At 37.5% G+C, this 14,587-nt stretch overlaps 2 protein-coding genes across 6 annotated transcripts in view; one reads left to right on the forward strand and one right to left on the reverse strand.

The window, feature by feature from the left end:
- The first annotated feature begins 41 nt into the window (after positions 1 to 41).
- Positions 42 to 3,403, forward strand: LOC657843 (polymerase delta-interacting protein 3). Of its 3 annotated transcripts, XM_008201698.3 has the most exons (7): positions 42 to 216; positions 266 to 883; positions 926 to 1,190; positions 1,240 to 1,454; positions 2,962 to 3,019; positions 3,073 to 3,100; positions 3,182 to 3,403. In XM_008201698.3, exons 1-5 carry the CDS (start codon positions 197 to 199, stop codon positions 3,014 to 3,016), a joined length of 1,173 nt encoding a protein of 390 aa, XP_008199920.1. In that variant the 5' UTR covers positions 42 to 196; the 3' UTR covers positions 3,017 to 3,019; positions 3,073 to 3,100; positions 3,182 to 3,403. The 3 variants fall into 3 exon arrangements, with proteins under 3 accessions (XP_008199920.1, XP_008199919.1, XP_969371.2); XM_008201697.3 differs by lacking the exons at positions 2,962 to 3,019; positions 3,073 to 3,100 and having other exon boundaries at positions 935 to 1,190; XM_964278.5 differs by lacking the exons at positions 2,962 to 3,019; positions 3,073 to 3,100 and having other exon boundaries at positions 43 to 216.
- The window catches only part of Cen (Centrocortin), a 32,481-nt gene continuing 21,292 nt past the window's right edge, over positions 3,399 to 14,587 (reverse strand). For 2 of the 3 annotated variants that reach the window (XM_008201699.3, XM_008201700.3), the window contains exons 2-6: positions 8,685 to 8,797; positions 8,267 to 8,632; positions 7,928 to 8,217; positions 5,658 to 5,796; positions 3,399 to 4,862 (exon numbers count right to left, since the gene is read on the reverse strand). In XM_008201699.3, coding sequence (XP_008199921.1) covers positions 3,735 to 4,862; positions 5,658 to 5,796; positions 7,928 to 8,217; positions 8,267 to 8,632; positions 8,685 to 8,797 — 2,036 coding nt within the window. In that variant the 3' untranslated portion in view covers positions 3,399 to 3,734. Of the gene's footprint in view, positions 4,863 to 5,657; positions 5,797 to 7,927; positions 8,218 to 8,266; positions 8,633 to 8,684; positions 8,798 to 10,248; positions 10,475 to 14,587 lie in introns of those variants that run through there. The other variant, XM_964204.4, reaches the window with a different exon arrangement.

Below are 14,587 nucleotides of genomic sequence, written 5' to 3' on the forward strand. Positions count from 1 at the left end.
ATAACTCTTTTAATTTTGAAAGTTTTATATTTGAAAAAAGCGGTCGGTCCCAGAAGGCGCCAGCGTCGGTCCTCCATCTTGTCTCTGTCATTTGTCATTTGTAAACGAAAATTGTGCGTTTTCTCGTATTATTTGTATGTGAAATCCAGCTAAATCAGCAAAAACATTCGGAGTTTTTCCACAGTTAGTTGTAATAATGGCAAAACGCCCGATCCGGTGAGTCCCCAACGCCTCCACTCCCCATCACTGATTGCCCCAATTCCAGCAACAACAAACCAAACCTCCAAACAAAAAAGGCACAAAACGCCCGAAAGGCCAACATCGTGAAAAAACGCGTCTTCACCAAGCCACAAGTGCAAGATGCGCGCCAGAAACTCATCCAGCGAAAGCTCAGCACCGTGAAAGACGCCCGGGACGTTTTGGCCAAAATCGCCAAAGGCCAGGACGCCCGTAACAAGCTCAACAAACTGCGCCAAAAACGGAGCGCCACCGCCAATGGCAACATCAAAGTGATTGGGCAAAACATCGTCCAGAAAATCGACAAAAACGGCAAAATCAGCCTCGTGACAAACAAGAGCAAGTCGTCGACCGGCATAAACGCCACGATACAAAAAGAGTTGGGCCTGGTCACCTCGCCCAAGAAGGCGGTCGTGCGCAGGGCCCTCGCGGCGTCCCGGGTGCCCCCGACCGTGCACACAGCCGTCTTGAACGAAATCGACTCTTACAACCAAATGCTGGTGCGAACTTACGACCCCTCCTTGTACAAGTGGTCCAAGCCGGGCATGCGGACCACCGCGTCGCAGTTGATCGGGTCGCTGGAGGGGCGCGTCCGTGGGGCCAAGGGCGAAGTCTTCCAAGGGTGGCAAAATTTCCCCATTAACAAGTAACAAGTCCTTTAACTGGTCGTTTCGTAACGTAATTTTAGGCCCCTTAGGTCGCCTCACGGGTTTATCGATCTTGACGCCGTCGACGATGAGGAAATGCCGATGGCTCCCATCGCCCCAATTAAGCAGACGATAACCTTGCAGGGCTCCTCGAGAATCTCGAATATTCACTCGCGGCTTGATAGCCCCATCGAGCAAGACACGCACGGGATTTTCGGACAGCCTAAGACCAAAGTTGTCGTGCCGGCGGGACATAGAATAGTAGTGTCTAATTTGCAGTCCACGGTTACGCAGGATGATGTTAAAGTATGTCGGTTGTGAGGTTTGGAGAGAATTTAATTTCTGGGGTTGGCAGGAATTGTTTGAAGATATTGGGCAGTTGTTGGCCGCTAGATTGGTACGTCCGGGAGTCGCTGAGGTGATTTATAAGAATTTAAAGGACGCGCAGAAGGCCGTGGATACTTATCATAATAGGCAGTTGGATGGGCAACCAATGAAATGTCTTTTGGTTAATAAGAGACCTTTGAATAATCCAACAGCCCCCGCGTTGACAAAAATGGAGAGTCAAGGGTAAGTGATTTATAGCAAAATTACCAATTTTTGTTTTAACTCTGATTTTTATTTTTTTTCGACCAGAAATTTAAAATACCTTATTATTTTCTACCATTTCTAAAAGCCAACATTATTTACTTTATTTATTTGTTTTAATTTATTTGCCAATGAAAACGATAGCTGACCCGTAATTTTGCGTTAGTCTATTATTTTTCGAAAGAAAGATCAAAAATAATCTCTAAGATACACATGAGAGTTCGAAAAGTTGGAAAATTATTTCCAAAACATGGTTGGTATAATTTAATTTCCACTTGAGTCTAAATTTTCAATTTAATCTCACTCTTTTGTGACGTTACAGTTTTTTTATTAGGGGCTGTAACAGTTGAACAAATTTAGAACCTGCCCTTTGAACTTGTTTCTGCATTGCAATGAGATATTCTTACTCTTTGCTTTTGAACTTTGATTTAGACTACTTAGAGAATCTATTATGTCCTTTATCAAGGCTTTTGGTGAAAGTTTGATATCAAAAATCACTTGCTTGGGCGTTGATAAGTAAACAAAAAGCACTAAAAAATTAGACGCTCTTTTTTCTAGTTTTTAGTTCTGCTAATGTTCCTTTTTAAGTTTTCGCTTCTCGGAAACTCTTATTCTCAGCGAGAGAGCATTTTTGAGTTTTTGTGATTAGCATTAGCTGTAGTATTCGTTTTTTTTTTTTTGTAATTAGTCTTGTGTCTTGCATACCTTACAATAGCCTCGGAGTCCTGGCTATTAATAAATAGTTTGTTTAAATTCATTCTTTTTCTATTTCCGCAACTCTATTCACAACAATTAACAGATTGATCTTTTCGCAATAGTTTCAGAATAGAATTTATTTGTAACATAATAACATAAACTAGCATATTAAAAATTTATCTACAAAATTCAGGAATTTCAAATCTAATATCTACAAGGTGGTTGTATACAAGTTGACTAGTAGAATTTATAATTTTGCAATATGTAAAGTAAAATGCTTTTGGCATTTTGTAATTTTGATTAATTTTAGGAAAATGAAGTTTTACAGTTTGCAGTCAAATTTTAATTCGTACAAAGCAAATGCCAACTTAATTCGAATTATTTTAATCTTGAATCCTGTAAACCAATTTGTTTATAAATAAAAAGTAGGCCTTTTTAGTCCTTCAGGATTTTTTAACCAACTCTGATCTTTACACCTGCTGAAAAGTGCAAAAGTAAAGGAGAATTTCACCTGTTTAACGGAATTTTAACCGAAAGTTTTGATTTTTTATTATAAATTTGTAAAATGTGTATTTGTTGCTATATTCTTTGGTTGTGGATTTCATTTGAGTTATGAGATTACTGAGCTGAGCATTTGGAGCTGTTTGCCGTTTTGTTTTTGGCTATTTTTCCTGAATGTGTGAACTTGATAAGTGTAATGTGCAATTCGGGAAGATTTATCAAAATTTACCAAATTTCGGAAACGTCCTTGTCAGGGCATGGATTTGTTTTTGACTGTTTTTCCTTGTTTTAGGTTCTTTGGACGTAATGTTACTAAAAAGCCTAGCTTCGCACTTTTCGTTAATTAAAATGTATTTCAAACAAATTTCTTTTTGACTGTATTTTTTATTATTGTTGTTTTTAGGAACTGTTTTAATTTTGTGTTGCCTAAGGTAAATATTCAACTTATGTTTAACTGTTTCTTTCAGTTTGTGTTAAGCAAATTTGTCACTTAATGAAGATTTCTGTTTCAGATTGTTAAATACTATAGAAGTTTCTGGTTCGTCGAATTCAAATAAGTTAGTACCGGATTTATCCACAATCCACAAAGTATTATTTCAACGGAAATAGCTTGCGTGTTTTTTTTTTGTATTGTCATTCAAGAATTATTGTTCTCTTAATATGTGTAAATTATATTTATAATTTTTGTTTTTTTCCTTATCCATGGGTAATAAATGATAAGTAATAGGACTTGATTGATGGTTTTTATTTCAAATATAGTAATATAATCACAAATGTAGATGATTCCGTTCCTATTTATGAGTAAAAAGCTACGCCTATCTCCGAAACCTATAAGTAACTTGGAATGTAAACTTCCGTTATTTAAATTAGGTGCTACTAGATACATTGTTGTGATTATATATGTATAATTTTAAAATTTTATGATTGGCACAAAAAGTTTGCTCTCGGACAAACCACACGTAAAATACTGAAACAGACGCATCAAAATTAAAAAGTTACATGACATACATAAATGAATATTTACAAATAATAGCATAAGCAAAACCAATATACACATCGATCCAATTATTTCCTCCTTTGCCTGGCGACTTGTTTCTTACTATCAGCCTTCCTAACGACTTCCGCATACGACAGATCCAATTTTTTCAACTTGTGCAACTCCTGCGAGGCCAAACTCGGCCGAAACTCGAACTTTCCGCTGCCTTGGCTCGGCGTCGGCGAGGCAATGTTGCGATTGGACGACCAGAACTGAATAGTATTGCCGTTCCAAGTGGCGTCATTCTCTGGCACATTTTTAAAATCACGTCGCTTGCGTCCCGACGAAGGCCGACTCGAATAACTGATTTTCGGACTTCCGATAATATGAGTAACCGGCGAGTCGGACCTTTCGGCGAACTTGTTCTTGCGACGGCTCGACGACCGCTTTCGGACTTCCACCGACAGGTACTCTAAAGGCTGACGCACCAGCGGCTTCAGCACCCGCTCGGGCTTCTCTTGGACTTCGGCGTCGGGGATCGGCTGATTCTGCGCCTGGATGATGTTCTCGATGATCGTAGTTGGCTCGTTCTGCGACATCGACAGTTCGGACATGGTCGACGAAACGACGCTTTGCGAGTCGTCGTCGAGTTCCGTGATTTGCGACTCGTCCTCTGGAAGCGCTCGCGGGGGAGTTTTATCCTCGATTTTGGGGATTTCGGTTTTGGTGTCGGCAGTTTTCTTCAGGACTGTGAAGATCTCCTTGAAGAGGTCCTGGTACTCCGGCTGGTTCTTAAACCGGCTGGAGATGGGGCTAGCGTCGTTGTAGATGCTAAACCTGTCTTCACCATCGGCGATCGTGCACAGGAAGGCACCTGGGCGGTCCTCCGTTTGGGTGTATTTGTTGCTCGTTTCGTCGGAGAAACCCGAACTGCTGGTCTCGGCTTCGGAGAAGTCGGTGGGCGTGTGCGAAATCGTCATCCTGGCTTTGGGATGGACTTGCTTGAGGCTGTCGAGACCGCTCTCCTCGTCCGTGTCCTTCGTGGTGGCCACGCTGAAGTCGCCCGACATTTGGAGCTCCTCCTGCAGCGAAACGCCGTTGTTTCGCTTGGATTGGCGGTGGGGCTGGCGGTGGACTTCGAGGAGAGCTTCGTATTTCTCGACCAAGTCTTTGTACAAATTGCCGGTTTCTTTGTCGGAAGGAGTCCGCACGTGCTCCTAGAAGCATAAGGAGGGTCACAAGTGGCATTGTTGTGCACATGCAGGAAGGAGAAGTGTGAATTAAAACACTCAAGCAACATACGATAAAATTTATTGCTTCAAACTTACAGTTACTTGGGCTTTACAAAGCTAGTTAAGTACATGCCGACTATGGCTGCTTTCATTATAGTCTATTTGTCGTTTGATTTTGGGCGGAAATGGCACCGGAAACGCGACCGAACTGGAAGTTCAGTTATAATACTGTCAAAATTTGGGGAAGAACAGGCGGAAGACTATAATGAAATTAGAGACGAAGTAGTACAGTAGTTATGGATTTGAATAAAACACCAATGAGAGTGTGAGTGGTTGGAAGAGAGACTGTCACCGGATGAACCTCAACGACGAACTGATAAAAAATAACCGTACATACCTTCAGTGTATCTTATTGTGTCTGAGACAATAGTGTATGAGGATAAAGGGGATTTTGAACGGTTTGCAGAGGAACGGAATCAAATAAAAGTCTCGAATATAGACGCAAAAGTCAATAAGTAAGGATAAAATTGTTGCAGTAGGCGAAATCCATACAACGGACATCTCCCTACGGAGTATATCCTTCAATTCGTTTTCGCCCTGTGAAACAAACACAGCAACTAAAACATGCACCATTCATAAACGGAAAGAAATAAGATGGAGAGCATTCATAACATTTGCTTTATTCAAAAATTATAAACACTCAGTCACAACCAACACCGACTAGAGAAAGCATTGCGACAGGGAGAGAAAGCCGAGCGCCCTAACTATTTCAGGCCTCACCTGTACATCCAACGAGAAGGAAGAGCGGTGGTGTTGGGGCGAGTTCATGAGGTTGTCCAGGATGCTGGAATCGTCGTCCTCGGCCACGTCGCTGCCGCGGTCGATGTTGCGGAGGCAGCGGCTGCACATCTGGCCCTTCCTGCAACAAAACGAGTAAATAATCATTCCATCGAATTTAGAAATGAAGTATGAAATTACTCTCTCGTCGCTAGAACTACGTTGCAATATTTTTTCATGCAATTCATTAATGTGTGTTTTTAATGATAAAATGCTTATATCCCATTTCAGTTCATAGTAGAATTTTGCAACAGCGCATTTGAATTTTTTTGAGTGAAATGGAGCACAAATTCTGAGTTTTTGGTGGAATTTCTTAGCTCAAACGTGTCGCTGGGATTTTGTTTAACACAGAATTTTTTTCTTTTCCAGAAACTCAATTTGTAATTTATTTTTCACCCCGAAAAATTCAAATGCGCTGTTGCAATTCTCCTCTAACTGAAATGAGGTATAGGTATTGTATTTTTATTTTTTTTTAATTGACATTCATTAATTTTGGTCACAATCAGTGTCCATAATTATGAATACCGCGTCTGGGTTTTTGTAAAATATTCCAATTTCACCAATACCTAACTTTTTTTTTATAGGTATAAACTTCTTTTTGCATTTAAAAAAGACAGTGAAGCAACAAAGCATCTTATTAGTTTATAAACTTCCCAGTAAAGAATTTGTAATTGCAAGGTTATTGAAATTGAGGAGTAACTATAATGTTCCATTTTTTATTTTAAAACATTTATAGTCTTAATAATTGTAAAATTAACTGTACTTTTCTTTTCCTAATATAGTAGAAAGAAAAAAAGTAAGTTGAGATCTCCAACATAACTCTTCAATTCTGATTTTCAAGGGCTTTCAGCGCCGAACGGACGGTCTTTTTAATATAAACTAAGAGTACTGCCAGCAATCGTTTAGTCAATGATTTTTTGTGAGGAGTAATTAATGACAAATAAATAATGTTATTTGACAATATGTAGGTAAATCACTTACTTCCACAAAATCAGATTCCGTTTGTTCATAATCTTCGTCTTTATAATTATTAATGTAATCGTAAAAATATGTATAAAAATTCTAATAATAAGGAAAACCTAATTCTTTATACATTACTATTTTTATAACAAAAATCGCTACAAGTATCTACTTTTTTCAATTTTTTCATGTCCTACCCTAATTCCACCGTTACCAATTATGTTTTGTAAATTTGCTCTAAATAATTTCATTTGTAATTAAAAACAGTGCAGCGGGATAACACAGTATTTACTTGATTGGTAACTTCCGTTAAGAAAATATTTTTTTCACCAACAAACTTAGCTAATAGAGAAATGAAATTTTCGGCTTACCCCTTATATATAATAACTAGATGTTTGCCTTTATGTCTGCACGTAATAATAGACTCAACAAATTTGCCTTTCGAAAATCACTCTGACAGGAAAAATTACAGCACAGTCGATCATACACAACTTTTCAAATCTCGTTCTTTACGTCCGTTAACTTAATAAAAATAATAAAGAATTTCTAATTGCAAAATTATTGTAACAGAGAAGTAACTGTTATTGTCATAAATCACTTAAAAAATGCTAAGTGTAATAAATGTAATTGTTAAGATTATGACCAGTTGTAAACGTTATAATTTTATTAAATAAATGCGTGAAGTGGCAACTTTCCTAAGCAGTTCTAGATACTGAAACTTATGAAGAAAAACGATTTCAGTTGTGATTAACCACAACTACATATTTAATAGACATTTATTTTTATCACAATCTTGCTGTGATACTTGGTTTACGTTATTTTATTACCAAAAATTTGCATAATGATAGCTACTGTAAAGGACAGATAATAAAGTTTATTAGAGATAACTTTTAAACTACTTGACAAAAATTAAATTGATAATTTTTTATGGATTTCCGAAAACAAACTGTTGTAATTTATTGTCTTAAAACGTTAATAAAAACATCTTTAAACAAAACAAATAAAAAACTTTATTAACAAATGAATTTTTGTTATTTATGCGAAAACAGGTGACTTTAGAAATGTAGATGCTTTCATGTCGTGAAAATCCCATTAAAAAAATTTGAAGCGTTTGTGAGTTATCTCTCATAAACTTTTACATTGCTTTTGCAATCTCCCAACCTTAGGACTGGCTCCCTTATTTCGATAACAGCAGTAGATATTTTTGATAAGTAATTGGATATTATTTATTAATCATAAAACATTTTTGTTACCTGACTTCTTCGAGGGTGCTGAGCTCGTCGTACATGCTCTTCATGTCATCGTCGCGATGGTGCAGCTGGATGACCTGGTTCTCCAGCGCCTGGTTCTGCTGGATCATCGTCGCCAACTGCTCCTCCAACTCGGTGATCCGCCTCTGGTCCCTGCTCGCCTGAGTCTTGCTCTCCCTAAGTTGTGCCATAAGCTGCGAGATTTGCTCCAAGTTGTCGTCATTTTCCTTGTCTTCATTATTGACTTGTGGGGGTTCAGTCTTGATCGGGGTTGAGTTTTTCACGCACTGTGCCTGCAAAAAACCCTTCGGAAACCACTTAACCAATTTGGAGTTTTCTCACATCTATCGTGTGCGTTTTGGGCTCTGGACTCGTCGGTGTCGCTTCCTCGTCGTATTTTTCGACATGTCGTAGTGTGATGGTGGCAGGAGGTGTACTTTTAACTTCTACAGGTCTCTGTGCTCTCCTCTTCAACGCGTCCACTTGCAGTCTTAAATCATCGATAGTCGTCTGGAGTTCTTCGCATCGGGTTTCCAGACTCTCGATGTTTGTGGTTAGTGTTTTTATGTGTTTCTTCCCGGCGGAATTTTCAAGGACTAGGCGATGATTGGCTCGTTCCAGGTCTTGGATGCTCACTTCCAGCTGCTCGTAGATCCGCAGTCTGGAGTCGCTGACTTCACGCAGTGCAACTGTCTGTTTCGTAAGATACTGAAAAAATCAATCGTTAGCGGGGTTTCGCAAGCGGATGATTGGAACTGACTTCAATTTCTTGTGTCTGATCTTCGATAACATTCTGGTGTTGTTTGAGGGCAGTTTCTAATTCCTTATTCCGTTCGAGAAGCGTTTTTCCTAATTCGGCCGCTAGTTGTAGGTCTGGAAAAATAAATCAATGAAAGGCAAGTGAGGGGACACTTTTCTACACATGATCTACTTTTTTACAACAAGTAATTCGAGTGCTGCTGTGGCTTAAGAAAGCTGGATATTTGAGACGACTGATCGGAAATGCCGAGTAATGACCCTAATCAATTGTTTAGGGCCGTACACGCGATGCTGCAATTCGCACTCATCGGATTAGAAATTTTCGGAACCGAAATTACTTCACACGTTTGAAAGGAGACCAACAAGTTATGTTGCGTAAAATGTTGCTACTATAATTCCGTCTATTTTTCCTTCTGCTGTGTTATTGTTATAATCGGAGAGAATGTCACAGTCCATTTCTTCAATTTGGTGATATTTGAAATTGAAAAAGTGGGGAGGATCGTTTACCTTGGGAGCTAATAAATTTTAACACCACCATTAACTTGAATGTCATTTCCAAACTACACGATTTTTTCGTCAGATGTTTGGTCATTAATTTCGCAGCTGTAACTTGAATATAATCAAATAAATTAGCTTCATCAAGTAACTACTAGGCAGCCTCGGGACGTTTCAAATGCCAGTTACTTTTTAACCGATACTCGAATGTAAATTCGCACAAGAAAACACCATAATTTCTATTAAACCCTGTTTTTTTCTTTCTCCTTGTCTCATTACAGTGTTTCAATAAGTCGGTGAAAGTCGGAATAATCTAGATTTTTAAATAACAAATCAACTATTCGCTTTTATTGTAAACATCTTCATCGGCCTGTCTCGCTTCCATTGTCGAGGAAAGGAGAAAAAATGACATAACAATATCTTCTCCCAGTTCTCACGAAGATTGCAGAAAATCCGCATTATCGTGTTCTCCAATCTTTTTCGACTTTCTTCAGATCCACCCGATTAACAATACGAAAGTGGTTGTTTTACCCGCGTGACATTGAATTTCATATTCTAATTAGCCGCAGCTATTTTAACGACGGTTTGTGAGCTACACGCGTCCGATTGTTTACGTGAGGAAAAAATAACAGACGGTTCTGGTTGACGAAAAACCATTGATCTCGAGGAATGTCGATGAATCAGATGACAAAAACGCGCTTCTTGGCCTGAAACCGGAGCTGCCCCCGGATTTTATTCCATTGAACTTTGATTTTGGCAATTGCAACGGCAAAAAAAAGGAAAAATCCACGGTTTTGCTAACGTAATGAATGAATTAATTGGTCGAGCAAGACTTCCTTTCGGAATCGCTAATACGAAACTAGAAGGTCGGTTAAAAACCAGTAAACAAGTGAACAACAAAACGACTGATTAAGTGGAGGTGGGCAATTGGGTTCATCGTCCAAGGCCTGAGATAACCGGGAGAGAAGTGCTCGAGACTGGACAAAAGCCCAATTTTGCGCAACAGCTCGGTTTAATTCAAATAAATTCGAGTTTATGTAAGTTGGAAAGCGGTGTCGTAATGCACGAACCTTGGGTCCCCTGGAGGCACTCCAGCTCGATGGAGTAATCCCAACAGTCCAGGGAACTGAGCGGGAGCGAGTCATGTTCGTCACCCATTTTCCCGAATGTTAAAACACTGACATCGTGCACTAGCAAGACTTTTCTCTGCAACGCTTGCCGCAAGACTGGCTTGCAGTGGACTTTGTTGATAGGTAGAAGTGAGGTAAATTGGGGGAAGGTATAAGTTCAACACACTTCGGAACGAATCTCGGATCATTTTCATTATCAGAGTGCAATGAAAATTTGATAACAGCTATCGCGACAAGTGGAGATTGCGACTTGCTAATTTTGGCAGAGGAGCACATCACCAATCAATCCAACGTTTTCCTCGAGTGAGGCCAGGAGTGGCCGAGAGAAAATTGGCTCCATTAAGGTTCAAGGTTTTTTCTATAATTTCCTGTGAGAACACCATCCTGATTGTATATCATTTGAAAAAATGTCAATTCATATATCAAGACTGTGGGAACGATGAAAATGAAAAGTATTCAAATGAAGGCGGTAAAAATGAAATGATTTTCGGTGGTGGAGATCGTACACTCTAGTTGATAAGTGGGTCCTCTCTAATACTCAGCGTTGGGTGGTTAATTAAAATTGCTTTAAATTGATCGATTAAATTCACTTATCGTGGCAAACGCTTTCTTTTGACCGGGTTAAGGCGGCCCAGGAGAGCCCCTTGATGCTTTGAGTGAAAGTTGCGATAACAAATCAATCTAATTACTTGCAAATATTTGTTTATATGAAGTCAATTAGCAATGGAGTATGGAAACGGCGACAAAGTGCCGAGTAATAGAGTTTAAAACGTTGAATAACGCGATTAATTACATTATTAACTGAAAGTTGACGGCGGAAAAATGAATTTTAATTGGACAATAAGACAATTGTTTTTGCTGCCGGCGTCTGCTAAACGAGACTAAAACAGTGGGAATTGTTTAAGAGGTGTTTGAACGCGCAGTTTGAAAAACTGCATGATGCAATATGAGTAATTAACGACAGGTTAATGATAGTTGGGATCGTTGCGTAAGAATCTGTTGTCCTCCGGCCGATTAGCATAAGTCTCGGTATCAGATTGCTGGATATTGTTCGGGATAACGGTAGGCGCGGATTGCATAAGCGCAGGATTTTTCCTTGCGATTTCCTGAGGATACACAAGGCCATTGTTTGCTGAATCATTTCCGTCTATTAGAACCGTGGCACCGATGATCGAAAGAATCCCCGACACATGCGTCTGCCAATTACGAAGAACGCTCGGCCACCGAGCAGGAAACAGGCGTGCATATAATTACGATTTTTCGCACAAATCCAGTGATTTATTGCCCCAGCATTAACGTCGATTTTTCCTCAAGATCAGAATCACCGATATCTAATTTTCTTGCGGCCATTGTCTAACAGTAACTCCGTAATTCAGCGTTTTTTTTTTGTTTTAATTATCTTCGACGGTTGCAATAATGAAATTCTCGCCGTTACTGTTGAAGAGCACCAGTGGTTTTGCATATTTGCGAAGAAATTGACACGCATGGATAAACATAATGCACTAACTGCACTCGGGACGCAGGACAATACATGAATCGGTCCCGTAACGACGGATTCTGTAACTTGCGGTCTGTCACGCTCGAAATTTTAGACACGCACCATCGCATTCTGGGGCATTATGGACGATGGGACGAGTCAAGGACGTCGCAGGGCACCACCGGAACCAAAACCGATCGACTCCGGCGGCCGACGCCGGTTCGAAGGACTCTAACTGACCGAGAAGCACACACAAAGGAAATTCGAATGTTATTCATTGGCAAAACCTTGACAAGATCTAACGCAAGATATTTTGGAAATTGGAACAATTTTTCCAGAAAATTCAATACAAAAATTCAAATCCAATAAAAACATGTATTACATGGAAATACAATTTTTTGCCGTTAATTTTTGTAAATTTTAACATTTTTTCGAGATTCACAACCGTTGGAAGAACAATACAGTGAACTGTTTATGTGAAAAATGAAACTTTCATAAGCATTAATGTTGTCTGTTTAATTAAAAGATGAAGTTTACATTTAGTAAGTAAATTGTTATCGCTTTTATCCGGCCACATCAAATATTTTTCCCACCCGAAAAAGGCATTTCCAAAATTTTGGGCTTTTGTTATTTTCTTTCGTTTGTGATGTAACTGAGATTGGTTTTTATTTAAAATGTTTTCAAATTAATGAAAAGTTGATTGTGGCATTTACAAATTTTTTGCTATTAGTTTTTTAATTGATTTTAATTTTCCTGTAGTTCTGACACTGGAAAAACCTAGAAAAAATCCATTTCTTTCAAAGTTTTACCTAGTTATATATTTCGAAGATTCTTTTGAATGTATAAAACGTGTTTTCACGTAATTTTACGTGGTCTGTGTCTGTAAAATGCAATCAATAATACATATTGCAGTATGAACTTGATCACAAATTTTGAAAACATGGATAGTCTTCTCTAGATTGTACAGCTCTTCAAAAAATTTCAACGTTTTTAGTTAGTTAGCAGTTGAGTTAGGTAGATTAGAATCATATTCAGTTCGTTTCTAGATAGAACACATGAAAATTGTTTCTGAAAACACCAATTTATGACGATTATTGAAACAGTAATTAGTTTGCCAACTACTGTTATGGGTTTCCAAAAACTAAATAATTAAATGTGTTTTTTTATCTAGTGTTGAGTGATTTTTGTATATTTGGATGCGTACGATTGTGTGCAACAGCCTGTATACAAATAAGCATGTTTCTTAATATCCAGATTTATGCCTAGTGTTATTTAGAGGAAATTGATTGAAAATCCCGGAATTGAATCCACAATTAATTGTGTTGTACCTATTTTAAATTTTAAGATTTTGACAACATTGTTTCAGTCCCTCGAACGTGTATTTCAGAAACTGCTTTAAATAAAGCTGGTTTTAAATAAGTATTAATAATGAACTCATTGGAAAAAAGAAATTTACAAGTAAGTCTCTTCAGGATGTTTCAAACGTTTCGGAACACCGCTTGGAAAGTGATAAAAAAACATCCAATAGAGTTAAAAATTCCTATAAGTATAAACAGGACCGCGTCAACTTTTTTATATTTTTTGAGGAAATTTTGTAAAACAATCTGAATTACATTATCGCTTATAAACAAAAAACTAACAATATCTTCAACCCAATTTGTCAATTTTTCGGTGTATTTTTATGGTTTTGCAAAAAAATAATATTTTCGGATAAAAAAACTTTCAAAACAAAACGCCACGATGTAATATTATTTTCGATTCAGTTCTGTGATTTTTCCGGGAGAAATTTCTCCCTCCACAGATTCTTCAAACTTTCGGGAAAACTGGGTTCTAAACATATTTAAGCAGACGAAAAGGCAAAAATGACACAATTTGCACTCCAATTCTATCATCTTTAAGGAAATTGTACTTAAGACTAAATAATTGCGTTTTGAATGAAAAATGTGCTAATAAAGGACATCAAACTGAATTAAAAGTTCCTATTACAAAAAATTGTTTGACCCTTTTTTCACGAGATACAGCTCTTCAAAGTAAAATTTTTGAATCAATTTTTTGGTGTTTCAGATTATATTTATTTACCTTAATTTTCTTGCAACATTAAATAAATACCTGTTGAAAACAATCAACAATGATTTTAAGAAAATTTTGTAAATACTTATATTTTAAAATTTATAATAGATACCCTGTAAGGCACTGTGATCAAAGTCATCTTTTAAAAAATGTAAATGAAAGCACTTTATTAAGTAGGATAAATGTTCTATGTATTATTTTTCTGCAAAAACTTTTATGTAGTGATATTATCAGCTCTGATCTTCTGGATCAAGTAAACATTGTAGTACCTAGAGCTAACAACCGAACTCCTTTTACATTTTATTTTTCCACCCCCTAATACCTTTCATCATCTGAATTCTCCACTTTTTAAATGTTTTAAATTATATAATAATATTACAATAGATTTAGATATTTTCTTCAATAATTTCCAAACTAAAACTGTAAAGGTCAAGCTTCTAGTATATTTTTCTTTGTAATTTATAATGTTTTGTATAATTTAATTGTCTCAAATGTGTTCTTTTTTGGTATATTGTATTGTTACTTGTCCACTTTAGACCAATAAGTTTGTTGGAAATAAATTATATTATTATTATCATTATTAAAATAAAAAACTTGTAAATTCGACAATAAATTAAATTCGACATCCTAGGAAACAAAAGAGCAACAATCGATATCGTTGATAAGGAAAAGAAATTAAAAAGCATATCAAAATTAAGTTTCTTAAAAAAAAAATTGTGCTTAACTGAACGT

Source organism: Tribolium castaneum, chromosome 2 (assembly GCF_031307605.1).
Source record: "Tribolium castaneum strain GA2 chromosome 2, icTriCast1.1, whole genome shotgun sequence".
Taxonomy (NCBI): Eukaryota; Metazoa; Arthropoda; class Insecta; order Coleoptera; family Tenebrionidae; genus Tribolium; species Tribolium castaneum.